At 41.3% G+C, this 27,421-nt stretch overlaps 1 protein-coding gene across 5 annotated transcripts in view; it reads left to right on the top strand.

Moving 5' to 3' along the window:
* srpk2 (SRSF protein kinase 2) overlaps positions 1–27,421 on the top strand; it is a 114,906-nt gene that overhangs the window by 75,662 nt on the left and 11,823 nt on the right. For 3 of the 5 annotated variants that reach the window (XM_033634044.2, XM_033634045.2, XM_033634047.2), the window contains 12 exons: positions 2,997–3,148; positions 6,707–6,815; positions 8,982–9,069; positions 9,545–9,632; positions 9,733–9,839; positions 12,734–12,899; positions 15,751–15,791; positions 18,157–18,484; positions 20,805–21,725; positions 25,608–25,708; positions 26,913–27,020; positions 27,132–27,201. In XM_033634044.2, the coding sequence (XP_033489935.2) occupies positions 2,997–3,148; positions 6,707–6,815; positions 8,982–9,069; positions 9,545–9,632; positions 9,733–9,839; positions 12,734–12,899; positions 15,751–15,791; positions 18,157–18,484; positions 20,805–21,725; positions 25,608–25,708; positions 26,913–27,020; positions 27,132–27,201 (2,279 nt within the window). The remainder of the gene's footprint in view (positions 1–2,996; positions 3,149–6,706; positions 6,816–8,981; positions 9,070–9,544; positions 9,633–9,732; positions 9,840–12,733; positions 12,900–15,750; positions 15,792–18,156; positions 18,485–20,804; positions 21,726–25,607; positions 25,709–26,912; positions 27,021–27,131; positions 27,202–27,421) is intronic. The other 2 variants (XM_033634046.2, XM_033634048.2) reach the window with 1 other exon arrangement.

A 27,421-nucleotide genomic window follows, 5' to 3' on the forward strand; every position in this document is an offset into this window, starting at 1 on the left:
CCTTCAGTGAGAATCTACAATGTAAATAGTCATGAAAATAAAGAAAACGCATTGAATGTGAAGGTGTGTCCAAACTTTTGGCCTGTACTGTATATCTCATATGAAGATGTCTTCGTTTATAATCCTCATCCCTCATCAAAACAAGTTGAATCTTCAGGGAGATGTTTTTTTATCACATGATTTTGATGAATGATCCTTTGGTTATTGTTTTACCACAGTATTATTGTTGTCTGCCTCACCTATGCCCAGTCATGATCATGGAGATATCCCTTGTGTTTTGCTCTGTTGTCGATCTGATTTAGCTTTTGATTTAGTTTAATTTTACAACAACCTTAGGAAATGCAGAAATAACATCCACTGTGTTTTGGCTTGGCTCTACAGACGTAGTTGAAGTTGTAACAAGTTACTCAAAGATGTATTCTACTTGACCGGCGCTATGGCAGGTGTCACACTACACGGCATTTCGCAGGAGGGAATTGATGATTTTTGGGGACATAATGATCAGATGTCATTGAGAAGTAACCAAAAGGGCCTAAACTACGCATTGGAGGGATATATTCATCATTTTATTGTTGAGAAAGTCGATGAAAAGCTTAAATTACAAGCCAAAATTTACAGGTCACAGTGTACGCTTGTGAACCGCATCTCGTTGCCGTCGCCATCAAAGACAAGTTAAAGTGCCACTGAAGTTAAGGTTTTTGACTCAGAATATGAGAAAAGGATAACGGCCTTTTTACCATCTTTACCAAGAGTGTCTTTCCGTTAGTTTGGTGCTACAGTATTTACACTGAATCATTCAGCATAACGTTTGCCAACCTTTGTTATCTCTGCCATTACAGATAAGTTAATGAAGCTAAGCTCCAGAAGTTAACGTTAGCTTAACTAGAGCCCTTTGGACAACAGCTAACAATGATGTACGATCACCAAAGTACAAAAGTAGAACAAAATAGGCTAATGAACTCCCAGCAAACAAGGTGACATGATGAACAACGCAGCTAGGAGCTAACGTTAGGCTAACGTTAGGCTAACTTTAGCTAACGTTAGCTAGAGATGTTAAAGATAACTTCATATTTCTTTCCAGCAAAGTGACAATATGTTGCCTCAAACACAATGTTGACTTACCTTAGAACAGATGTAGACATCATTGTTAATCTTATTCACGTTGAGTTGATGTTGTGGTCTAACGTTACCACACAACTTTATCCAAAGGAGACACTTTTCTCGGTTGAGATGTGGTTTAAAGTGTAAAAAATACACCTCGTCGCCCAGCCTCTCAGGATACCTTGTGTCAGAGTTACATGTACCCCATGCACACCGTTTGACCATTTTTAAACTTCAAATCTCCGAAAAAGCTCATAAAACCGAACAAAACTGACTTTCTGTAATGCATTTCAATGAACGTCCAGGCAGAGAATGTCCAAGTGTATGGGAATGGCTATACGCACTGTAATTGGCTCATTGCGTTTGAGGGCGGGACTTAACCATAGGTCAATTATTTTGACTGGTTAAAGGATTTTAGTTACCAGAGAAATAAGCTGAGCAAATGTAGCAGCAGCTTCAGCCCCTGCCAGGTAGAGCGGCATTGGAGAAATGCTGATTTTTATCGTGAAACTGTTTTATTCAGTGTTTTCATTGACTAAATCACTGGGCCTGTTTGATGGAGAGGAGGAGACCTCTTTATAAAATTTGGCTCCAAGAAAAAACCTACTGATGGCGTATACTGATTTTGTTTTTTAAATAATATATTTATTTTTATTACAACACAGAACAAAGCAGCTCGGACATGACACGACAAATAAAATGAGTAGTTTAAAAAAACAAGAAAATGAGAGAAGAAAAAATAAATAAGTAAGAAATAGTGGGCGTTACATCCATCTCCAACCTTAATTACCTTCTACAACCACACAAAGGCAGCAACAAACAAACAAACAAATTTTATAATTTTATATTACTTTATTTATAAAAGGCCTCTGCTGAGGAGTGAAGCATACATGAGATATATCCATTGGGAGCACACTGCATTATCAGATTGTGCCATGACTTTTTTGTTGGAGCACCATCCTTGGTCCAAAAGAGCAGAATATTTTCGTTGGCACACATACTGATTTTTAAGGTGCAACTGCTTTATTAAGTGTTTTTACTGGCTTCTAATCACCTGGTTCGTTTGTTTTGGAGATGAAGAGACCTCTGTGAATACCTCATCTCCCAGTAAAACCCTCCTGAATGATGAACACTGAAAGAATTCTAGCTAGTAGAAACTGCTGTGGTAACGGCATAGCTCCAGAGACTCCTAATGGCGTAACATTACACATTATACGTATATGCATTGCATTATTTAGACGTGAATCATTGATTTAATTGTGCCAAAAACAACTCTGCACCAACTTAAAACTAATGCATATTTATCTGAGAATGTTCTGCAGGTAGGCTCAGTCCTCTACATGCAGAAAATGCTTGAATAAATATCACTTAACTGGTTTTATTGGTGTTTTGACCAGAACTTAACTGTTTTAGGTTGTACATTGTTCACATGACCTTACTGTATTGCAGTCAAAAAGAGTTCCTGGTGTTGTGACGTCTTTCTTCTTCCTTGACTTTCAGTTGATTAAATAAGAGCTCCTGCAGTTGCCACCTCTTTTCTTTATTTGTTCAGCAACACTGACTGTTGATGGTCATGCCAATTTTTCTTATTCAAATATCAAACGTCACTTCCTGTGCTTTTGTGTCTCTGCACGAAAGACCTGTCTGACACAATGTGTTCACAGAAGCAAATGTAAAAGCGTTCATGAACTCAATCCCGAATGAATCACTGTTGAATGATGCCAGTTAGCAACAAGTTATTATTTAGATATTAGTCATCTGCACTTAAAGCCCAGTCTACAGTTGCACTCGCTGAGTCACCACTAAATAGAAAATCGTCAGGCAGGGAGGTGGGTTTCCAGTAAGAATTTACCTGATGGGTTACCTAACTTCCATCCCACTGTTTGTGTTCGCAGGCCTGAGACCCAGCAGAAAGCCCCGGTGAGTGCCCCTCCTCCCCCGCCGCCCCCTCCGCCTCCCCCCGAGCCGGCAGGGCCCCCAGAGCCGGAGGAGGAGATCCTGGGCTCCGACGATGAGGAGCAGGAGGACCCCGCGGACTACTGCAAAGGTTGCACAAACAGACAGACCCACACATACTGAAGTCATCTGTCCCAGCCCATTACTTCCACTCTCTACATCTGTCCAACACAGCTCAACAATGTCTGCCCTGTCTCCTCTCTCTGCTTATGTCTGTAATTCTTCCCCTCATTTCTCCCTGCATCCTGACGGGATTTGCAGCAGCGTCGTTGTAGCCATCAGTGTGAAACGCTCTGTAGTTTCAAGGTTATCTGGTTGTTGCCAGGAAGGAGTGGCAGTCTAGTTTCCTGCAGTGGCTCGGGATGCCAAAACCTGTGCTGTCTGCGAAGAGGTTCATTTTTATTAAACAGCTCTGTTTCAAAATGCTGCGCCCATTCTGTAAACACTGCAGAGCGCCACACTTCACCGATCATTTGATGTCTGTGGGAACAAAAGAGTGCTGCTTGTTTTAAATTTTATTTTGCTGTTTCCATTCCAAATAAGCCGTAATACATCGTGACGTTTTGGAGGAAAACTCTTGATTTCTGTGAGGCTGTTTTGGAAGAAGCACGGCCAAGCTGTCAAATCTCACTTCAGTAAGATCAAAGACTGAAAGAAAAGAGAAGATACAACATCTCTGTTATGTGTTCTGACGTCTTTTCATTGACTTTCTGTTAAAAACAATCTTCCTTACGAAGCCCTTCATCTATTTTATTTATTTCATAACATTTCAAGAACTTAAAAAACCCCTATAATGCACCTTGTAACCCTTTTAGGAGAGGTGCGTATGTAGCATTTTTTTAAAGATATAGGTATATAGTATATAAATATGATTATCATGAGCTGTAGTAGTAGCAGCAGTAGTATTGTTTGTTGTAGATTTGTGCGTACATATTTTGGCCTGTGTGTGTCTGCGCTGTTTTACTTAAAATCACCCAATTCACCAAGTTTGTGTTGAATTAAATACACCTACAATTGTAACCCTGGCAGGCTAGACTTCTCTCTCAGCCAGCTGGTAGTGTCATTGTTGCAACAACAAAGAGGATTTTGATGTCTCATTGAAGTAAACACACTCCAGGTTGAAGCATCACAAACAATTACTGAATTATTATTTGTTTCAACTCTTTTGTACACGAGCCCAAAATGCCCAGAAAATGACTCACAGATAATAAAATGGTTATTGTTCTCAACATCATGACCCTGTTCTCTCCTGAGAGGTAACATTTTGAAGTTTACGTTCATCAAGTCAGTTACTTTAACTGACATTGAACCAAATTTACTATGCACATACATAGGTAAAGGTAGGGCTGCACTATTAGTCAAAATATTATTGAAATCGCAGTATGGCCAAATGCAAGATCCAAATTTCAGGAGCTGTAATTTTTTGATGAAGGTAAAATGTGTCACAACATACTGTATAAATAAAGCCTTGTGGTGCTACAGAGATGCCCCAGCCTACAGATCATATTACAGACAGAAGGGAGCATGCTTGTTTAGTGCAGCAAAAATTGCATCATCATAATTTTTTGATTTTTTTTTCCAGTGAAAATGAAATGCAGAAAAATTCCTCTCCTCTAAAATCGAGACAACAGTTACAATATGATTTCTTTTTTGCAAATTGTGCAGCCCTAGTTTAAGGTACACTTTGAGGGAATTGTCAGTCACTTTTTACAAACCATATCGCCAGTGAAAGTGAAAGCCAACCCCAGATTCCCTTTTATGTTAGAATAAGCGTTATCTGCTTGGTGTTTTGCCTCGCTGTATTTGCATTTTTTCAACACTGTGTCCACAATATTCATAGCTTCCTCCTGGATATGTGCTGCTTACGTTATGGCACCTGGTTGCTACCTTTTTAAAGTCCTCACCTGTGAGCTGTGCCCAGAAACATCAGAAACACAGCAAAAGCGAAGAGAGTGTCCAGTGGATCATACGTGATGCTTTAAAGAGATTACTTACGTGTGAGTGTACACACTGTTTTTTAGGAAAAATTCTGCACAGTATACCTTTACAGTGTATGTGTTTTTTTTTCCCTGCTTATTTTTTTATTTCATTGTCTGTTGTGTATGCAGTCCCATTAAAAAAAATGGGCATCTGTAATAGGCATTGCAGTAATAGTGGTTTCTCAAAGTGGTTAACATCTTTTTATATGAAGTGAAGCCACACTTTGGGCCATTTCTTCCCTCTGACATGACTCTGTCTTGTTGCAAGTTTCCAGCAGTGTAGATGCTTGAGTTTCACATTAAAGGATAACTTCAGTATTTTTCAACCTGGGCCCTATTTCCTCATGTGTATGTGTGCGTATGATTCATAGGTACAACTCGTTCTAAAACTGGTTCAGTATTGAGGGAGGCGGATGCAGCCGGCAGCCGCGAAACGAGCTAAAATGGTAACGGGGGCAAATGCGTCCCGTATAAGTTTGCGTATTAATAGTGCTTTTTTTCGCCACTGACCAGTTCAGATCGCCAGTGCTATCTCTGTAAATAGCATACTTAACGTTTCGAACATTGTTTATATAACATTACCTCCACTGTGTCTGTAGCTCTCTCTACTCGTGGGACAGCCGTTTTCTTGAGGAAGAGGTGTTTCAGGATTGGATGTCTTGTCTTCTTCGGCTGGCAGTAGTCATCTTGGGAGAAGTGAGCACTGCAGACCCGATGGTCTGCAAGGCGCGGTGTCTGGACAGGAGTGTTAGCATCCATTTGTAGCACAACTAGCCATAACTTCAGCATCTCGCCGTCCGACAAAGGCAGCCTATGAAAGCTGTACGGGGTGTTGCGCGACATAATGTTCTTGCAATTCGGATAAGCACAAACACGAACCATTGTTTTCAATCAGTAGAGTAACTCTCAACTGTACTCCGGGACAACCAGCGCCACTCTGAGCGGCGCTCTATATGGCTCCTCTGTTTTCTTCTGGCAACAAGCAAAGCTCTCGCAAGATGACATCACAGCCCAGAGGTAAGGGAAACGCTTAGTATGCTATTTACAGAGATAGCACTGGTGATCTGAACCGGTCAGTGGCAAAAAAAAGCACTTTTAATGCGCAAACTGATAGGGGACGCATTTGCTCCCGTTACCGTTTTAGCTCATTTCGCGGCTGCTGGCTGCATCCGCCTCCGTCAGTACTGAACCAATTTTAAAACGAGTTCTACCTATGACTCATACGCACACATACACATGGGGAAATAGAGCCCAGGTTGAAAAATACTGAAGTTATCCTTTAATGTTTGCAATGCACAACTATGAGAAAAACACTGGTATTGATAAAGGAAGCTCAAAGGCGTATGACTGATGGATGGGACAATTAGGAACTGTTCTCAACTGGAGCTGGTTTGCGATTCCTATCCCTCGTTTAACATGGAGCATTTAAGGAAGTTTTCTCTTTGTCTCTTTATTGTAGTTTCACTCAGTGCTCTCTGCCGCTTTCAGTATTTGTGCTGTTCAATCTTTCAAATCAATCCACACACTTCTCTCTTCTCTGTCTGTTTGACTTCCCTCCCTTTCAGCTGCTCTCCCTCTACTTCTCACTCACTAATGGATTTCATGTCATTGCCTAGTTACCTGTGACAGTCGCCTGTAACCTTCATCCTTCATCTCTTTATCCCTCTCAGGAGGATACCATCCGGTGAAGATCGGGGATTTGTTCAACGGGAGGTACCATGTGATCAGGAAGTTGGGGTGGGGCCACTTCTCCACCGTATGGCTATGCTGGGACATACAGTGAGTCACACACACACACACACACACACACACACATTGCATAGTACAGTATAGCTGAATCACAAGACACACACACACACACACACACACACACACACACATATTGCATAGTACAGTATAGCTGAATCACAAGATACACACACACACACACACACACACGTCATGACCCAGAAAAATCACTCAACACGCCCTGTCACACACACACGTGCACACGAAGGCTCCTCTTGCAGTCCTTCACTTCACCTTGCTCCCTCTCCTACACACACACACACACACACACACACACAGGCACACACATCACATCACATAAACCACAAACACCAAACATGCACCTGTTGACACAAGCTGGCACGTTACCACGACGACAGTTGCAACCAACACCACCAAAGCCATCCATTTACACTATTATGTTGTTTCTGTGTTCATGTGGCAACCAGGGTGGATGGATGACAGTGTCATTAACTCAGTGTCACCTTTCCCTGACTCACACACACACACACACACACACACACACACACACACACACAAAAAACTCATTTACTCATGTCACTGGTGTTAATTACACTAATGGCGGTCATAAACCAGCCAGTTGGAGTTGGATTACTTTACGCACACTGTACAGTCACAGTCACAATCCTTGAAGGTGAATATTAAGACTTGTGTTGTCCTCTCTCCAAACTCCTAACGTGAATAATTTACAGCTTTACTGTTTTGGTTCAGTCTCACTTCCCTAATAGCATTGTTTTCGGCCACATCAGGCAGCTGTGGCTACACACTAAAGGGCCAGATAAGTCTTCAGGAGTTGGTAGAGACCAAAAACAGAGCTAAAAGAGGGTGACTATTGGACTTATATTTGTCAGGTGCCAGAAACACGACTCCAAATGAAGGATAATTTTGCTCCTTAACTGCTGCATGTGTCAATTAGCAACTGTTTACTAAGAAGTTCGTCATAGTAACTTAAAAAGTGACATGTCAGTGAGTGAGCTCTCAGCTAGAGGCACACCCAGAGGCTCACATTCACACCTACGGGCAATTTAGAGTTACCAACTACCCTAACCTGCATGTCTTTGGACATGGAGAAAATCCACGTTGAAACGGGGAGAGCATGCAAACTCCACGCAGAAGGGCCTTAGCCACCTGGCGTATTCGAACCCGGTGCTTTCAGACCTAGAGTTCACTTGCTTTGGTCCGAATCAGGGACTAATTTTGTTACAAAGTTGTGTAAGTGCCTAGAGTTAGTTCGTGTTCTCACGGCAGCATTTACAAGAGGACCAGATCAAATGCCTTGCGCAAGAAAGCTGCTCTTGATTGGTCAGAATTTCCATGCAGGAAAAATCCAGGAAGTAAAGCAAACGTTGAAGAAGAGTACACTTGCAAGATAAATGTGACACTTTCTAATGTCACAATGGAGGGACAACTACGCAGGTTGATTTTAGCGCTGCTCATCGTTGGCCCGACCCAAGTGCCATTGCTGTGTTCACACCTGCCCAAACGAACCGCACTTAGGGGAAAAAACAACTTGGGTTTGACTGAACCGAACCAAACAGGGCAAGTGTGAGGCTACAGTGCCAACCACTGCATCTCTATGCCATCCAAACCATGTTGTACCCATAACAAAGCTCAATAATCATAAAATATATCGTCCATCTTTAATGGAAACCCTACTGCAAAACTTCAGATAGCGTTTGCTAAATTGCCATCATCTGTTGTCATCACATCCCATTGCGTTTGGGTTATTTATGCCGACGTAGTGTTCGGTCTAAAGTTTCAGACATAGTAAAAACTCTTACATACTGTTAAAGCACTCTAAATAGCATGATAACAGAATTTTGGATACAGCCTGTATGTAGAAAAACTAGACACAGCCTCAGACACCACCCTGATAGCTATAAACTTCTGATTATTAAAGCATTGTGAGCTAGAGAAGAGTACCATTAGTGCTAATGTTAATTCTATGTTATGAAATGCCACATCGTCACATTTGCATTTCCAATAGCCGTGTGGGCAGTGTGAACGATAGCTGAACAAATGTGTAATTAAGGAATGGTGAGGGACATTTTATAATATTGGTCACGGATATTAATATGGACACATTAATCAGCATTACTGGCTTCAACAAGCCATTAGAATGAGAATGACGGCATGTGTCTGTGTTTGTCATTTCAGAGTGAAGAACTTTGTGGCGATGAAGGTGGTGAAGAGCGCCCAGCATTACACAGAGACGGCCCTGGATGAGATCAAACTGCTGCGATGTGTGAGAATCTGATTAGTTTGACATTTAAGCGTTTATGAATCGTATTCTTTTCATCTTCCTTTGTTCGTTTGTTCCGTTCTCCGTCGTGTGTTTCATTATCTTCTTACTCCTCCATAGTATCATTTTCTCATCCTTTTTCATCCCTTCCCTCTTCACTCCACTCTGTTTCTCTGTTAACAAGAAACACTAAAGACACACTGGTCATTTGCAGAGGACAGTCATCTTAGAATCAATTTTTCAACATCTTTATCTGCCACATCCATCTCCCTTGTCCTCTTCTTTTCCTCTACCTTTCTTATTCTTCTTCAGTCATCCCATCCCCTCTTTTTTCCTTTTTTCATCTGTCTTTCTTGTCCTTCCCTGTTTTTCTTTCCCTTCTTTTCTTTAATACTCTTTGCTTCTATCTTGTCTTTATCCGACCTCATCTTCTGTTCCTTCTTCCTGTCATGTTTGCTTCATCTCTTGGTTCCTCCAGGTGAGGGAGAGCGACCCCGCCGACCCCAACAAGGATATGGTGGTTCAGCTGATAGATGACTTCAAGATCTCTGGAGTCAACGGCATACGTATCCTGATCAGAAGAGTGTGTGTGTGTGTGTGTGTGTGTGTGTGTGTGTGCATGTGGGCAGAGGTATGATAATGTGAGTCCTTGACGCTCAATCCCAGATGTGTGCATGGTGTTTGAGGTGCTAGGTCACCACCTGCTGAAGTGGATTATTAAATCCAACTACCAAGGTCTGCCGCTGCCATGTGTCAAGAGCATTATCAAACAGGTGAGAACACACACACACACACACAAACCAAATACAGACAATGTATTCGTCCAACCAGCTGTGTGGCATCGCAATGTGCGCAGATGAACGCTGTTGACTTCGTTGTTGATGAGAATGATGCGAAGCCAAACTCATCTGCACACACTGCGATGCCACACAGCTGGTTTAATATCAGCAAAGTTTCCCTTTATATTAATTGTCTTGTGTGGCGATCAGCAGTGATGTGGTGGTTCACTTTTACACTGTGATCTGTAGCCTATAGTTCGGCTTTAGCTTCTAACTATCTTTGTCTTTTTAACCTGTTGTTGCTGCTGAGTCAGTTTGACATCCTGGATATATCCTTCAAACACAGACTGTAGACCCCTCTGCCTGCTTCTCTCTGGAATCACTGGTTAATTTCTCCGTAAATATGATAATATTACTTCAGGGAGTGCAGTTAGTTACAGTGTGGGCTCCATGCTTACTCTCGCAGCTTGCTGGACATCACAAAGGGGCGGGGCTTAGTAATTTGTCTTTCAAGTTTTACAAGTACTGGTGGAAAACCCAGACATCTGGCTTTTAATTTTATTTATGTGTATTATTTTCCATGAAACATACAACAACTTCAGCGTATTGTGTAGCATGGTGTATACTGTCAACTTCAACTTCACTGATGCCACCGTGACTGTCAGGTCAATCATGTCACGCCTGTGTTACCCTCCTGACCGCTGTCTGGACAAAGACATGCTTATCGACTGCATCCTTCATAACATGATAAGAGTTTAAAACATGGAAAGCAATCCGTGAAGTCATCTGACATTACTGATGATTAGTTATGTAACTTCTGCAAATTGGTGGAGTTGATCTTTTTGATAGGGGTGACTCACAAGAGTCAACTCTCCCACGCTTAGATCTAAGGAGCCTGATTTGACTGCCAGTCCCACAATGAACGGTGGCAGTGCCAGGAAGATGTGGTACTGAAACAAAGGATCATTCTGTTTGGGCGTTATAGGAGTGCTGAATGTCTGATTTTACGCATAATTGCTTGGTTTCTTTCAGTGAATCATTATATATAGCCTAGCTTGGTATAAAGTATTGATCAGAGTATTGTATACGAACGTAGTGCCAGCACAGCACTAAGTATTTTTATGCTTCCTCTCCGGTGATAGCTGTGGCCGGAGGCGTTATGTTCGTCTGTCCGTCACATTCTTGGGCCGTGATCTCTCCGGAATGCCTTTACAAAATGTCCTCAGATTTGGCACAAATGTCCACTACGACTCTAGGAAGAACTAAGCTGAATTTGGGGGTCCTAGATCAAAGGTCAAGGTTGTTGTGACCCCATCTGTCTCTTTCTCGTAAACACAATAATTCAGTAATGCCTTGAGAGAACTCAAGGATGAATTGATTAGATTCTGGTGGTCCAAGGTCAAAAGTCAAGGTCACTGTGACCTTGCATCCATCTGATTCTTGTGAATGTAATATCTCAAGAACACTTTGACGGAATTTCTTCAAATTTGGCACAAACATCCACTTTGAGTCAGGGGTGAACCATTCTCGGAACCCATCGGCTGTATTCGGCGTCTGACTTCCGGCAGACGACGATACAGCCTCTGGGGGCAGACCCCCAATTTTTTGGCATTCTGGTTTGAATATGCTGAACCATTGCGATGGATTCAGAGTTTGCAGTGACGCCAATTATGTTCCGCCTCGTTAGTTCACCGCACGGACCATTTAACCTAGCAACAACTGCAGCCGGCTCAAACGTGATTGGTCAATATCACGCGGACTACAAACAGCCTACAACCGGAAACCAGGGGTCTTCCGCTCTTCTTCCGGAGGCAAGATCTCCGGGGTTTGCCTACAGACTGTACTGTATATAGAGACTAGGGATGAACCAAATAGATGGTGGTCAAAGATCAAAGGTCACTGTTACCTAGCGTCAGTATCCGTCTCATTTCTTGAATTACATTATATTTTAAAAAGTACAAAATTTGACACAAACATCCACTTGGACTGAATAATGAACTGATTAGAATTTGGTTGAAGGTCAAAGGTTGTGATTTTTTTGGCCATTATTCAGGAATTTATATGTTTATTGGGACAAAATTTCATACAAATGTGTAATAGGATGATGATGTGATGACACTTTATATCCAGAAGGTCAATGTCTCCACGCTTCACTGTGACATCATAATGTTCTGCAAAAACACTTTTCTGGCCATTACTTAATGTCATAACTCAGGAACACAGGGGGGGAAATTTGGTCAGATATGTGTTTAATGTGTTGATGTGTATTACAGGACAGAGACTTACAGTATTTCTAACTATAAGTCCTCAGGGGGAGGAGGTAAACTTATTCATAGACTGTTAAAACCTGACTTAAGAGGAAAGACGGAAAAAGTGGATGACCAAATATAATATATAGAGAGACACTCAGACAGCTAAATTCACACCCTATACTTAGGCCTAATAACACAGAGTATGCTTTTGTGCACACTTCAGCACCACTGCCATCCTAAGACGCAGTGCTTTCAGGCGTTTTCCCCTCAGCCACCTGATGAGCATGTGAAGTTGTTGAGCCGTTTCAGCCGCTGCCAGCCTCCCGCCTCTCGCAAGCCCAGCTGAAGATGAGTAGAAATTAAATGAGACTTGTTCCCCGCTTCAATCTCAAAGCCTCTGGACAGAAAAACAAATGAGAGAAGCAACAAAAACATCAACAGCCTCTCCTCTCTGCCCTCGGAGAATGACAGGCATTAGAAGAATGGCTAATTTGGCTCTGAGAAAAGGGAGAGAAGGAATGAAAGGGGGAGGGATAGAGAAGGAGAGCCGAACAGAACAGTGAGTGCACAAACAAGAAGTGAGAGCGTGTTTTTCAGGAATAAAACGTGTGTCTGTTTATCTGAATGTGTTTGCAGGTCCTGCAGGGTTTGGACTACCTCCACACTAAATGTAAAATCATCCACACGGACATCAAGCCCGAAAACATCCTGATGTGTGTGGATGACGCCTTTGTGAGGCGTATGGCCATGGAGGCAACCGAATGGCAGAAAGCTGGAGCCCCCCCACCATCTGGATCAGCAGGTAGATGCACAAACACTCACACTATGTGTATTTTAAAGAAAATAGTGCAACATTTTGGGAAACGTGCTGTCTTACTGAGAGTTAGATGAGAAGAGAAACTTCATATTTACTTTAGAGATATGAGAGAGTTCGATCCTACCTCACTCTCAGCAAGAAAGCCAATCAGGGATGCACCGATTGGGAAATTCTGGCCAATACCGATTTTTAAAATTTCAGTAAGGCCAACAGACGGTACTGATGTATTTCTTATGTTGTGTATTCCCCTTTTTGTAGCTGAACTGTTTCAAAGTCATTGAGTCCTTCATTACACATTTCTACACTTTGAATGAACACAAATCAAATCATCAAATTTACGAAACAACCTTCAACATAACCTGTTTTTTACATGAAGTCAGATCCACCCCTTCGGCCTCCACAGCTCCAACCTCTCATCCAAATATGGTCAATTCTGACACCAAAAAACCAAGATGGCGACGGCCAAAATGCCAAACTCCTCCTGACAAACTCTGAAGCTACGTCCATTATTTAGTTGCGGCCACCGACTGCTAACAGCTAACATTAACTAGCTCTCCTCGTGCTGATGTCAACATGGATTTGTTGTTCACAATGTTGCATTACCAGGTAAAAAAATTAGAAGCTTCCCCTGATGTGGTGAGTTTACTGTGTGTTTTTGTCCCAAAGGCTCCCTGGGGAAGATCTCTCCCAAACACATTTTCTATTGTACCCTGGACACCGTTAGTCTTGAGCCCTGCCTTTTAGCCTGCGCACAAGAGAAAAACATAGACCACTGCCATCAGTGAATGTTATTTCATTTGCTGATACACCGCTGGCAGTCAACAAGGCAGATATCGGATACTGATGTTCAGCTGATAAACAAGTGCATCCCAAAACCCAATTACAGTATTTCCCAAAATATATAACTATTTCTGAATGTTTCAATTATTTATTCATTTTTTTCTCAAAACTTTGTCACTAAATTAGCATTTATTTCACTTGGTATTTAAAGCTATGGTCTACGTTTAGAAAGATTGATCATTATTATTAACATCATTTAGATGGTGGTTATGGCCCAATAATGCTAGCTACACAATGTGAAGAGCAAAAGGAACCAAAAAAATCCATTCTCTCTGGCGGCTGCAGGCCTGCGAAGAAATTGACCAATCACAGCCATCCGGTCCGCATGGGAGTTACTCCTTGCTCAAATTTGCACTCTCTCTCTCTTACCCTGCATCCAATCCCCTCGCTCCATTTTGACACTCCTCTGCTCCTCGTCCCGCCTCGTCCCAACCTACCCTCCGCATTTGAAAGTATGAGTGGTTTGTAAGGCCCTGAGGGATTCAGCTACATGAGTTTTGATATGGAAAATAAAGTGAGTGACAGCAGCAAGCGGTGCTTTTTTCAAATCTTTCTCATCGTCTTTCTAAACGTAGACCATAGCTTTAAAAGTGAAAGCAAAATAGGCAAAACTAAATTTTTTGGTGTAACATCTAACTTTGGCAGTGACGTAGCTCCACAGAAACTCAGCATGCTGTGAAATCTGATGTTTCAAGTGAAGCCTCGTCATAGAAATCTGAATTCAGATTGTAGGTAAAAGAGGAAACTTACAGTACACGTAGTAGGCTACTACCTGATTTGAAATTGGTATTCATCGTAAATGCAAATTCTTTTTTTATATGTTTAATAAAACATAAATAAAATAAAATAATAAAAACTTCCAATCAAAAGCTTGTTTAATATCACAGTGCGCTGTAAAGAAATTCACAGAGAAGTCTTTTCTGCATCTTAAGTTTCTCCCCTTTCTGTACCACAAAGAGACATTTCTTCCTTTTTCATCTCCTGTCACCGAGTTCCTCCACTGAAAAAAAAAAATCTTTAAAATAACAGTCTTGACAAACTCGACATGAACCCTGTCCTCGCGGTGAACCCCCTCTACGAGCTGTCTGTTGCTTGCATCAGCCGATGGAGTCTCTTTGAGCCTTAGGGTAACCAATTATGCTGCTTACATTTCTACACAATTAAAGTGAGGCACTAAACCATCAACTGTCAAAACAGAAGGGCTCGCTGGTGACAGAGTCGGTCTGTGATTGAAGGGGCAAAATAAACAAACGTTTTGATGTCATTAACAGAAGTGCAGATGTGTGTTTTATAGCAAAAATATATTTTATTTTATCTTGTTTCATTTGAGAGAAGATTGAAGATATATAAAGGATAAAAATTGCAACACACTTTGAATTGCTTGAGTTAAAACACATTTATTTAGGAATATTTTTTGGTGTTTGATGTATTATTGTATTTGCTGAGCTGCTAACACGTATGAGTCAATCCTGAAATGAATGTTTTTTTTTACACCACTCCATCTGTTAACCATGCATAATTATGGAAAATATGAAAGACTGAGTATGTTTAATTTGCAAATATGTTTGGAAATAGGCAGGATTTATACCTTAAAATATTTTTATACAGCAAATATAACTCTGCTTTCACTCCTTTGAGGTTGAGTCTGAATATTTCAACTGGTGTCAGATGATGGAGGTGACAGAATACTGCTCCATATAGGGGCCGCATTCTCAGACATGAGAAGAATAAAGCATTAATATTATGGATCTGGGACAAGCGGATAAGGCTGTGGGAGTGTGAAAGATCTCTTTCTTCATTTGTCTGTAATTCTCTCACTTCACCTACAGATTCTGTACGTCTCAGGCCTATACAGGGAGCATGTACAGAACCTGGAGAAGTCTTTTTTCCAGGCCAGTGGAATATTGAACATAGTGTGAACTCGGTTGTTTGAGGGATTGATGTTGGGGAAACTTTGAAGCCTCTGATTGTTGTTGTTTTTCTTTATGTCCGTCAGTTAGCACAGCCCCCCAGCTCAAACCGGTGAGTACAACAGATGTGAGTATGAAATGAGAGGAATGCACACACACACAAACATAAACACACACACACACAAGGTCAGAAATAAAGTACATACAGCATATCACACTGTTTGGTGTGACTCCTGGAATAGCTAGAGGCACAGGGAGTGCACCAAAAATATTTGTAGGATATCCTGAAAATGCCTTATTAGATCTACTCTACATTAACAAATATGTCTGTTAATCACTCCTCAGTAAATGGGGTAGCGGCAAGACTTTTAAGATTTTCAAAAATACTGTACTAGATGCAGTAAAATTTGAAAATGTTTCATTGCTTGTCCCTGTCAGACGAATTTGACCAAACAAAGTAATTTCATGTAGCATATTGTTGCTGTCCTTTGAAAACCATGTTTCCTCTAAAATATCAATAAACATAAACTAAGACATGTTTTCAGCTTTGTGACAGTTCATTTTTCATGAAGTGGTACATTTAAGCCTGAAGTCAAATCTTTAGTATTTCTTTTTAACATTAATTTTTTATGACAAATAAGCAGAATTTCTTGTTAAAGCTCAGAACAGACATTCTTAGTTATTATTTATGAAGAGTTAATCACTTCAAGCCTCACAACTCTTAGCAGACTTTGATTTAAATGTTGCTACGTCTCTTAAAATAACCCAAACCGTGATAACTGTCAGAAAATTGTGCATTCATGTACAGTAGGTCCCTGACCCGCCATTGCCAGACAAATTTACGTGTGTGAATTACTCTAATTCACACGTGTGCAGTGAAATGTGTGACATAACGCTGAGCCTCACATGCAAGTTTGGGTTGTGCTCTTTCTGTTTTAAAGCAGGTAGGAAAAAAATAGAGGCCTTGGGTCTTATTTTTACATTTTTGTGTATGCACAAAACCAGGCCTGAAAGAGGCGTGTGCCGCTTTACATGCAAAATTTGTGGTATGTAAAAACAGACTTGGGAGATTTGGGAGAAACTGTAACTAGGGCCCGACCGATATGGATTTTTTGGGGCCGATGCCGATTCCAATATTATGGAATAAAAAAATCCGATAACCGATATATCGGCCGATTAAATTTTTACGTTTTTCAATTTAAACCCCCGAAATACCTGCTTTTGATGGCTTAAATATAGTTCAAACAGTCCTTACAAAGATATAAATTGAAGGAAGAACATTTTACTACTTTCAGATACTTTTATTATCAGAAATTGTGTGGAACAAGCAGCATATGAACAATTTGAACACAAAATAAATCAAAAACATGATGTGTAAAAAGGCAGTAAACCTCTGGGAAATAAAATAATCATGCAAAGTCTGTATGACTCAAGACATTCACATGTACGTTCACAGTACCAGAGTTCTTCCTATTATTGCCAATTTAACAGAGGTAGGTTATAGTGCAAAAAGTAACACAAGGACTTCATTTCTAAGTAAAACACCATATTCCCTGCATTTTATTAGTGATGAAAATATAAGTGTTAACATCGGCGTCAATTGGCGAACTTTTGGCCAATTGCCGATTATTCTCTAATGGCTATAATCGGCCGATTAAATCGGCTGGCCGATAAATCGGTCAGGCCCTAACTGTAACCCATGCTTACAAACACTTTGGAGAAAGGAAATTGTTGACACAGATGGTGAGGTGGAAGCCTGATTATAGACACTGTATTTTTTGGCGCACGCCATTTTTGGCTTTTGTCTGTATGCACATCCTATGCACTCTATTATAAATGAGACCCCTGGTCACTACTTTCTCAAGTTACAGCTAAACAGTACACTAAAATGTGTTTATGAGCATGTTTAAGGCATGAAATGGGCAATGCAGTAACAAAATCTTGATTCATATCTGATCAGCACTGCCTAGTTTGACAGTTTGATCTAAGTTTTGTAAATCTGGTCCGTCGGAGCAGAGACTGGTGAAGCTACTCTGTCTATCATCGTATCAAACTCGCCCCCTATTAGATAAACAGTTGTGATTAGCCTGTCCAGGATCTGACTGGGTGGAAGTCTGTTTGATCGGGAGGGGACCCGAGGCATCTGCCAGAGCAAATATAGCAGGAGATTGCAGATTTGTCTGGTTCCCAGTGTAGTAGGTCCCTGTCACTCAGGGTGAGACTCTTAAATGAACACTTTATCTTTCAGTTTAGCTGAAAAATTCAAATCACAATATTTTGAGATACATGGTTTTCATTGGACAGTGATGGCCTGCTTTAAAATATTTACTATCAGTGTACAGTGAAAGTCTTAGTTGACATTATTTACAAATCATAACCCACAATTCAAAAAAATATCTAACTGTTTATGCCTTGAATACCAGATATTCATTTATGTTCTTGCCTCCCCTGTGACTCTCTCTCTCTTCTTCTCCTGTCCTCTTTTGGCTCAGGTGGGGAAGATCTCCAAAAACAAGAAGAAGAAGCTGAAGAAGAAGCAAAAGCGGCAGGCGGAGCTGCTGGAGAGGCGGATGCTGGAGATCGAAGCCCTGGAGAGAGAGGCCGAGAAGAGGGAGGAGAGAGCCAAAGACGGGGGAGAGAAAGAGGAGCACGAACACAACCTGTCCTCACCCCTGCAGCCGCGGCCACCGCAGCTGGGCCCCAGCATGGCTCTGGGAGAGAGCGACGAGGACGACGATGAGGATGAGGATGGGGAAGATGAGGAGGAGGAGGGAGGAGAGAGGGAGAGGGAGAAGCCCATCAGGTTGACTAATCATACATGTGAGTCAAGTTTTCTCCATTTTGAATGCTGTAGTTCTGACCAGTGTTACACAAATATATCATTTCATTAAAATCAGATATCATGGACTAATGCTTTGCGCCCATAGGCGAAGATTTCCTCAATATTTAGGAAATGTGTGTTTGGCCCTCAAAGTAAAACATGAAAGTAGTAACAGACTTTTATTTTGAAAAATGTAAAGACATTTCCAATATAAAGTAATGCAGAAAATGGAAAAATTTATAAAAAGAATAAAGGCTGCCCCCAACTGCGAATTTTCCTAGTCGACCAATAGTCGTCATTTAGGCCCATTAGTCCACTAGTCGCCCACATGTTTACGATATTAATCTAATTATTAAATGATATATTTTGGTGGTTTGAGTTGAAGGTGTGAGAAAGAATGGTATCAGTAACATTGTTAAGATTGTGCTACATTACAGAGAAATACAAAACCGTACTAATGAACCTTCATTAATATAGACCTATATTTTATCTACAAGTGCACGTCACACACTGAGCGAGCCGCCTGTTAATGACGCTGTGGGCTAATGGGCATGTAGCTACTTCCATGTTTCAGATGATACGTCATGTTTGTAGTCGACCAATGAAGATGAGTTTACATATCACCTTGGGTTCGTCCTTCACCTTCTCAAAATGATCCCACACTTTGGATTTCCTGCACGACATGTTATTAACTAGCCTGTGGAATAACCGCAGGTACCAGCCCTGGAAATTAGGGGCTGCACACATGCTGCGTCTTTAACCACCTGGAAAACACGCGGTCAGGCACTGGGCACTACTCTTGTGCCTTTTTTGTGCCAGCTTGAGCGCAGTTGCAGGTTGCGTCTAAGGTTGCTAGCAACCTTTACAAGTATGGTATAGCCTATTTACCTGAAATCCTGAGTGCAGAGCTGATCTTCTTCCAGGCGCTGTTTATAAGTGTGTAGGCCTGTTGTCCGTGGGACAGATGTAAAGCTCTGGGTAGCCCTGCACTAACATGATCAACTTTACGTAATTATCAGACTGAATATTTACAGAAGAAGGGAAAGATATCTGTGATTGGTTTGTAACGTGTGTCTACTCACCCATATGCCGAGGGAGGCTCAGGTGAAGTTTTAGAGTCCTCACATCACTTGCGGAGATCCAAGGGGAGAGGGGGTAGCAGCACAATTCCACAGGGGCTGACAGCGCCCCAGATTCAAACGTCCAAAAACATATAATTGAAACCACAAAATATCTCCATACTGCTCGTCCGTAGAGATCCAAGTGTCCTGAAGCCCCGACATAAAAAGTTGTTTGGAAAAATGAACTCTGTTTTTAGCAAGCACGCACACGTGAGTGCGGTGCACAGAGAGGCAGTCAGAGCTACAGGCTACAATGAGGCTAAAAACAGAGTTCAAATGACGTTTTTCCAAACAACTTTTTATGTCGGGGCTTCAGGACACTTGGATCACTACGGACGAGCAGTATGGAGATATTTTGTGGTTTCAATTATGTGTTTTTGGACGTTTCAATCTGGGGCGCCGTCAGCCTCCATTAGGTGGAGTTGTGTTGCTACCTCCTCTCCGCTCGGATCTCCGCAAGGGATGTGAGGACTCTAAAACTTCACCTGAGCCTCCCTCAGCATATGGGTGAGTAGATAATGGCTGAATTTTCATTTTTGGGTGCACCATCCCTTTAATATGATGAATGCAGCATGATCCTGAATTAGCATTACAGAGCTTCACTTAATATTCAGGTAGTCAAAAGGCATATTTCATAACTGTATCCACTTCAAAAAGCTCATATTGGTTGAAACCTATCTTTGATTCTCGTCTCCTTGTTGAGTATATTCTACTTTGCATTAATTTAAAATCACCAGTTTGTTATTTTTAGTGGATGCTTCAACACGTATTATTGATTTAAAGTGTCGTGAACAATCTTTTCTTTCTGTGAAGGAGATGTGAGCAACATATTTAGGTTAGCTTTCTTTTTTTACTGTATCCAGGTTGAGTGTGTGAGTATGTGTATGCGGGTTTGTGCAGTCTGTCTGTGAATGAATAGGAGGTGGATTGGCTCCAGCCACTCGGCCCACGCTGGTCCCACTGTGTATGGGAGGCAAGGCTGATTCACAAAAAAAAAAAAAAAAACAGTCTTTCTCCGTCTCCCTCCTCCACCTTCTGTCTCTCCACCTTCTGTTTCTTTCAGTCTCCTTTGCCTCCTTCACTCCAGTCTCTCTTCATTCTTTTTTACTCACTGCCTACACTGTCTTTGATTGCGTCTATATCTCCTTCCCACCCACTTCCTCTCTGAGCGGTTTTTCCTCTGCTCTCTCCATGTTAGGTGCGGCGCCTCCCCAGGAGCAGAGCAAGGAACTCCACATCACCGATGACGACCCCGATGAGGAGGTGGAAGAGGACGAGGAGCCCACGCCTACCGCTGAAAAAGATGCCCCCGTTCCCCCCACTACAGAGGAAGATAACGGAGATCCAACACAAGCAGAGGTAGAGGACGAGGACGAGGAGGGGGAGGAGGAGCAGGAGGTGGAGGGGTTAAAAGAGGAAGAGGATGAGAATGAGGAAGAGGAGGCGGAGGAAAAGGTAGAGGAGGAGGAGGAGGAGGAGGAGGAAGACGAAGAGGACGAAGAGGAGGAGGAGAAAGAGACTGAAAGAGAGGAGAACGAGACTGAGGAGCCAAAGAGTGAGAGCAAAACAGAAGAGGAGGCAGTGGTAGAAGAGGAGGAGTCAAAGGAGCAGGAGGTTGAGGATGAGGAGGACGAGGAAGAGGAGGAGGATGAGGAAGACGAGGATGACGACACAACTGCGGAACTCCTCACAGACAGCACTTCCCCCATCAAACCCCAAAACAACAAAAGCAATTCGGCTAAAACCAACGGTCACGTTTTGTTGGGATCTGAGGGACTGAAACCAAAACCTGGCAATCCTTCGTCTCCCACGCCCCTCCCCGAGCCTCTCCTCTGCCCCCTGGTGGAGTCCGAGCTCAGCTACACGGACAGAGACAACTCTCTCAGCTCCAGTTATGAGATGTATAACGGTGACCTGGGGGAGCCGGGGCTGACCAACGGTGGCAGCGACCGCCATCGGGCCACCATCCCAATCTTCCCAGACTTGCCCCTGGATCCCCTGCCGGGGAACCCCATTTCTGTTGGAACGGCAGACATTGGAGCGGGCCCGTCACCCAACAGCCCCACTGCTGACCGCAGTCGCACTGTGTCATCCTCGAGCACGGGAGACACACCCAAAGGTAAGATGTGGTTACTGTATGTCCACTGATTGACAAACTCAAGAAATCCATAATGGAGCTTCAAAGTGTTTGATATGTGATAATGCAGGATAGCACAAGTTGTTCCCTTCACTCATCAGATGAATGGGTGGAATGTTCAGAGTCAGAGTGGGCGACATCACAGTCAAAGTGGGGTTAAGCTGTTAAACTCTTCCTAAAGGTTTCTCTTCAACCTATCCTGACTCTCACAATTTTCACTTTTCATACATTATTTTTATATCAAAACATAAAACGGTCATCCTCTTTCATATAATGTAACCATCCAAGCAAACAGACTCACAACTCTTGAGCTAAGAGCAAGTAAAAGTACCATCCAACTGAGTCCAACATTAAAGGTCCATTGTGTAGGATTAAAGGGCATCTAATGGCAGAAATGGTATATAGATAACTATGTTTTCACTGGTGTGTATTTACCTGAAACTAAGAATTGTTGTTTGTCGTCACCTTAAACCCAGTTCAGACTAAAGGTTCGCGACAAGACAAAACCGTTTTAGAATGATGCAGGGAAAAGTTGCAGCAGTCAGTACGTTTACATGGACAGTTTAATTCCACTTTCATTCGGAATGAAAGGCCATTCCGATTAAAAGTGGTCATGTAAATGGTCATTCCGATTGAAAATTAAATCCGATTAAAGGGGGTGGTTTATTCCGTTTGTCATTCCGAATGAAAGAATTTTGTGTGCATGTATATACTCGTTCCTCTTTAAGTTCATTCCGGTCTTTCTGCGCATGCTCGTTTTCTTGCCCTTCTGGCGCGATGACGTATATAGCGCGCATAGCAACGGGCTGCATAGCAACGGGCTGAGATAGAGCAGTCAGACTCGTCGCACTCACTGGTTTCCATTCGCCACAGCACGGTCTTCTATCTCCCTTCTTCGCCTCTTACCTCCCTTCTCTTCCTCAACAGACGAAGCATTAGCAGAACAAGGCTGTTGTCGTACTGCTGCTTCAAGAATATAAGCAAAACAAGCCCGAAAAAGGCACTAAGAACGGCATCGTCAAGCATCTTGTTATCTGGAGTGAGGACTACAGTGTTTTCTTCCGGTAAACGTAAACACGTAACATCCGCCCCGCCCCCTATCCAATCAGAAACCTTCCCTGCCCCAAATCTTGCGCGGACCCGAATAAAGCCGATTAAACTGATCTCCCGTGTAAACCCTCATTTGGAATGAATATTTCCCATGTAAACTACCTGGAAAGACTTTAATTCTGAATGATTTAATTCAGATTTATTTCATTCTGAATGAGAAGCCATCAACCGCACCCAATGTGAACTGGCTGTCTGAGCTCAACTCAAGCCGGCTGATGATGTCACCTACAACTCTGCCGTACAAATCGCTGGCAGCTGCTTTTAAAACATAAAGCACGTCACCTGTTTCTACAGACAATCAGCTTGTAGTGAAGTCTGCTGGTCAAGTCAATGACTGCAAACGCCATGTTTGCTTGCTGCAGCAGGTGCTTCGTCCACGCTGAGCCCTCTGTTTCTGTGTGCCGGTGTCAGACAGTGGGTCGCTGCTGCTGCTGCTCGCTGTACGTGCTAATGACCCACCACACACACATTCTCACTGACTTACTAACTGCGCTGCTTACTTCTATTATTGTGGCCTATTTGTCATGAATACAGTCCATCTGATGCTCGTTTTATTTATGTTTTTTGCTGTTTCATCACCACTACAAATGCAGCTGTAGCCAGTATCTCACTATCACTGTCTTCATTCATATTTTAAGAAGCTACAAATTTTATTCAGCCACAAAATAAGCTTGAAAAGCTGAGAAAAAGAACAGTAGTACAGAGAGTTGTTGCGTCGAGATGATGCACTGTCTCATCTAGTTGCATTGGTGTGAGCTGTCAGGTTTTCAGAACATTGCAGAACGGGGCATTGCAAGTAGCTGCATCTTTCAACTTGTCTCGTCGCAAATCTTTGGTCTGAACTGAGCCGTTTATATCTACTTTAGGGGCAGGTTTTCTTCCACAGAGTTTGCCTTGTTGTTCTACAGTAGCCCAAAACTGACAAATCAAACACTGGCTCCAGACAGGGCAATCTGCACTTTCGCATTGGCCACCATAGTTCTCCTACACACTTGGCACACAAGAGAAGTTTCAGCTGCTAGATGCCACTTAATCCTAAGCACTCCAGACCTTTAACTGATATTTCCAACATTTTTGATACAACACAAGTTCAACAGAGTCCTCTTAAATGAACCGTATGACCCTGGAGTCCCTCACCAATTTACTGTAGTTGGTGGATTCTTATCTGACGTGACAGACATGCATACATTTTTAAATGTATGAAAACCAATTGAGTGACATTTCTGTAAAACTGCTGCCACATACTGTATCGCACAAAAGGTTTTAAGGCAGCACAACACAGGTGTTAGTGATATAACAGACAGCCACATGCTCATAGGAACACAAACACCCACACACACAAACAATTAAACTCATCATTGCAGTGCTTATATTGCTTATAGGTGAATGACAGCTCAGCTCCTTCTCCGTACACGTAGGCTTTATTAAGTTCCTAAACTAAAACTCTCATAACAGTTGTTGCTTACATTATATTTTGCATCCTTTCTTATTATTCCAACTCTTCATACTCCTTCAGCTGCTTCCATCCAGAATTATAGTTATTGTATTGTATAAATTAAATAATCAGATAAATATATTATGTAAAATATATAAATTAGCTAATACTTATGAAATAATTCTGAATAATTTAAGACAAATTCTGCTAATTTTTATGAAAAGTTCTCTTACAAATAATAACAGAGAAATTTAATTTTTATTTTGTTGTTTTTTCCCCCCAAAATGCCCTTCATCAAAACACATAATCATTTCATAATGGCATTTTTCCCTAGTTACACTTTTATTCATCACATTTTATTTTTTAACATCATATAGAATCACTAGAAACATTGTTATATGAAAATATCTGTAAAATATATTTTTAAAAAATGAATTAAAATCTAATCATGATGGAATAACTGGTTGAATGTGAATAATTTCTTTTAAAAATTCACAATTAATTAGTTTGTTTATATATTTGACTCGATTTATTAATTTTAAATATTTTATTGTGTCTTTTTTTTATATATATATATTATTGAAATCTTTACACCTTTTTACTCCATGAAAAAAAAAAAAGATTGGATATGGTGGTAGTGCCTTTTAATCTGTATTAATCAGCTTTCTTTCATATTGAATCAACGAATAATTTAATGCTGCCTGATTTATGCTTCCGTCTTGCCAAGGTCTCTGTTGAAAAGGAAATTTGAATCTACATGCAAATGAGAATTTTACTCGGAGAGATAAAGAAAAGGAAGAGAAAAAAAAAGCATAATGATAATTAATTTAGATCTTAGGTGAGGTAACGGATCAGAAGAAAATTAATAACCATCACTGTGTTCGGATTTTCTGTCTCATACATTATTGCCGCCTGGTAAAATAATCCAGTTGCTCATTATTACGTTTTAGTGTTCACACATCTCCGCTGGGTATTATTAATGACTCACCAGCACCGTTACTCATCCTCCCACAGCTTTCATTTTATTATTATTAACTTGGACTCTAACTTTTTAGCTCTGGGGTCACTTCTGGGATCAAATCTTCACAGCTGAATAAGGACTTTAAACAAAAATTATCTCTCAAAGTTCAAACACCACAAAGATTATGTTTTCTAGTTAAATCGGTCATCAGAGCTACGTTTTCAGATGCCTTGTTGAAAAGCTGAAGAGTCCCTGGTCTACAATAAATGTCTGTCAGTACATTTGAGTGTGTAAACTTATCTTATCTCTACTAAGAGTGTGTTTTAACCCTATTCTTTCCCACTCCATCCTCTCCCAGTCAGGGCCCGAGCTGCAGATCTCCTGATCAACCCACTAGACCCGCGCAACGCTGAGTCTATTCGAGTAAAAATCGCTGATCTTGGAAATGCCTGCTGGGTGGTAAGACACAGTATCTGGGATTTTATATGACTGGATTTGAAGCATAGTTATAAATGCTCAAAACTGAACCATTTTTTGTTGTTTTTGTGAAATTGCTGAATTATGTATCACAATTATTGGCATCCAAATTCCATAAAATTCAGTAGGACAAATTTGTTTTTTTTATCTTTTATTGATATTCATAGCACAGCATGTAGCAATTGGAAAAGTTATTCTCGAAATGAGTAACAGCTATGCACACAATCAGTGTTAAAAAAATCAAAATAGCAGTAATAAGACAGAAGTAAAAAAACACAAACGATTGTCCCACTTAAAGGGCCACCCACTCTGCACGAGGTCCAGACCATCAACTCCTGACATAGTAGTAATTCCAAAAGGCTTTTAAGGTACACTTAGACAGAACTCCACATCTCTATCATTGACTCCTTCACGCCATGTGGACAGTCTGTCAACAGCTCTTAATACATGATATATAGGTACATCAAAACCCACTCTCAAAAGGAGAGGGAGTGGGGGGACTTCCATCACGTAGCAACTGATTTTTTTGCTGCTGTAAGCTCCTGGCTAGTACAGTAGTGCTCTTTTTGATCAGTGGGAAGTCCACAGCTTAGACCGATCATTTAGGATGAGTTAACAGGCGAATGAGACACAACATATCCAGCTCTCCGGGGCAACAAGAGTTGTTTCTGGTGTTTTTTTATTTAAAAAAAAAAGTTTTTAATCAAAACATAAATGTGGTTATATCAGTACCATTAGAGAGTAAGGTTTTTAATTCATCTGGGAGGTTTGGTGGCTGTGAGTTTCTTCCAGTCCAGATATTTTAAAGGAGGGTAAGTGATAAGGAAGAGGAAGAGGGAGGAAGCGCAACAACAACTAGATGAATAACAAGATAATTACGGAACAATTTGTTGTGTTTTGAGCCCCTGTTTAAGTAGCAGTTTGCAGACTGTTGTCAAATAGGACGCAGAATCACAACACAGTATAACATAGATGAAGCATAAATGAAATTTAATGAGGCACAATGATTGGTCATTTGTTGGTTAATTTAAAAAACCAATAAAAAACAGACTAAAGGAATGTTGTTTATTGATGATTGCTGTCACTGTATATTTGTATAGTAATAAATAGACTTGGATAAATAGACCTCTCCTCTCCTCTCCTCTCCTCTCCTCTCCTCTCCTCTCCTCTCCTCTCCTCTCCTCAGCACAAGCACTTTACAGAAGACATCCAGACGAGACAGTATCGTTCCATTGAAGTCCTGATAGGAGCTGGTTACAGCACTCCTGCAGACATCTGGAGTACTGCGTGCATGGTGAGGACACACACACATACATATATACAATACATTGCATATACACATATATACTTCATTTTAAATCACACACACAGACTAGAGTTCAGAACTTTATTTGGTCTCTTGTAGGCTTTTGAGCTGGCTACTGGAGATTACTTGTTTGAGCCTCACTCTGGAGAGGACTACTCCCGTGATGAGGGTGAGTATTTAAATCTTTATGACTAAACACACAAATTTAATTTCCAGATATAGAAATATAAAGGACTTCTTATTTATTATTGTTATCATTGTATCTACAGACTGTATTATGATTATACAGTAATTCTAGCCTTAAAATGAAGATGAACGAGAAGAGAGGGGAAATGTTCAGCAGAAATACAAAAGCAAAGTGTCTTCAATGTTTTAATTAAAAAATAAAA

The sequence above is a fragment of the Epinephelus lanceolatus genome, chromosome 5 (assembly GCF_041903045.1).
Source record: "Epinephelus lanceolatus isolate andai-2023 chromosome 5, ASM4190304v1, whole genome shotgun sequence".
Taxonomy (NCBI): Eukaryota; Metazoa; Chordata; class Actinopteri; order Perciformes; family Serranidae; genus Epinephelus; species Epinephelus lanceolatus.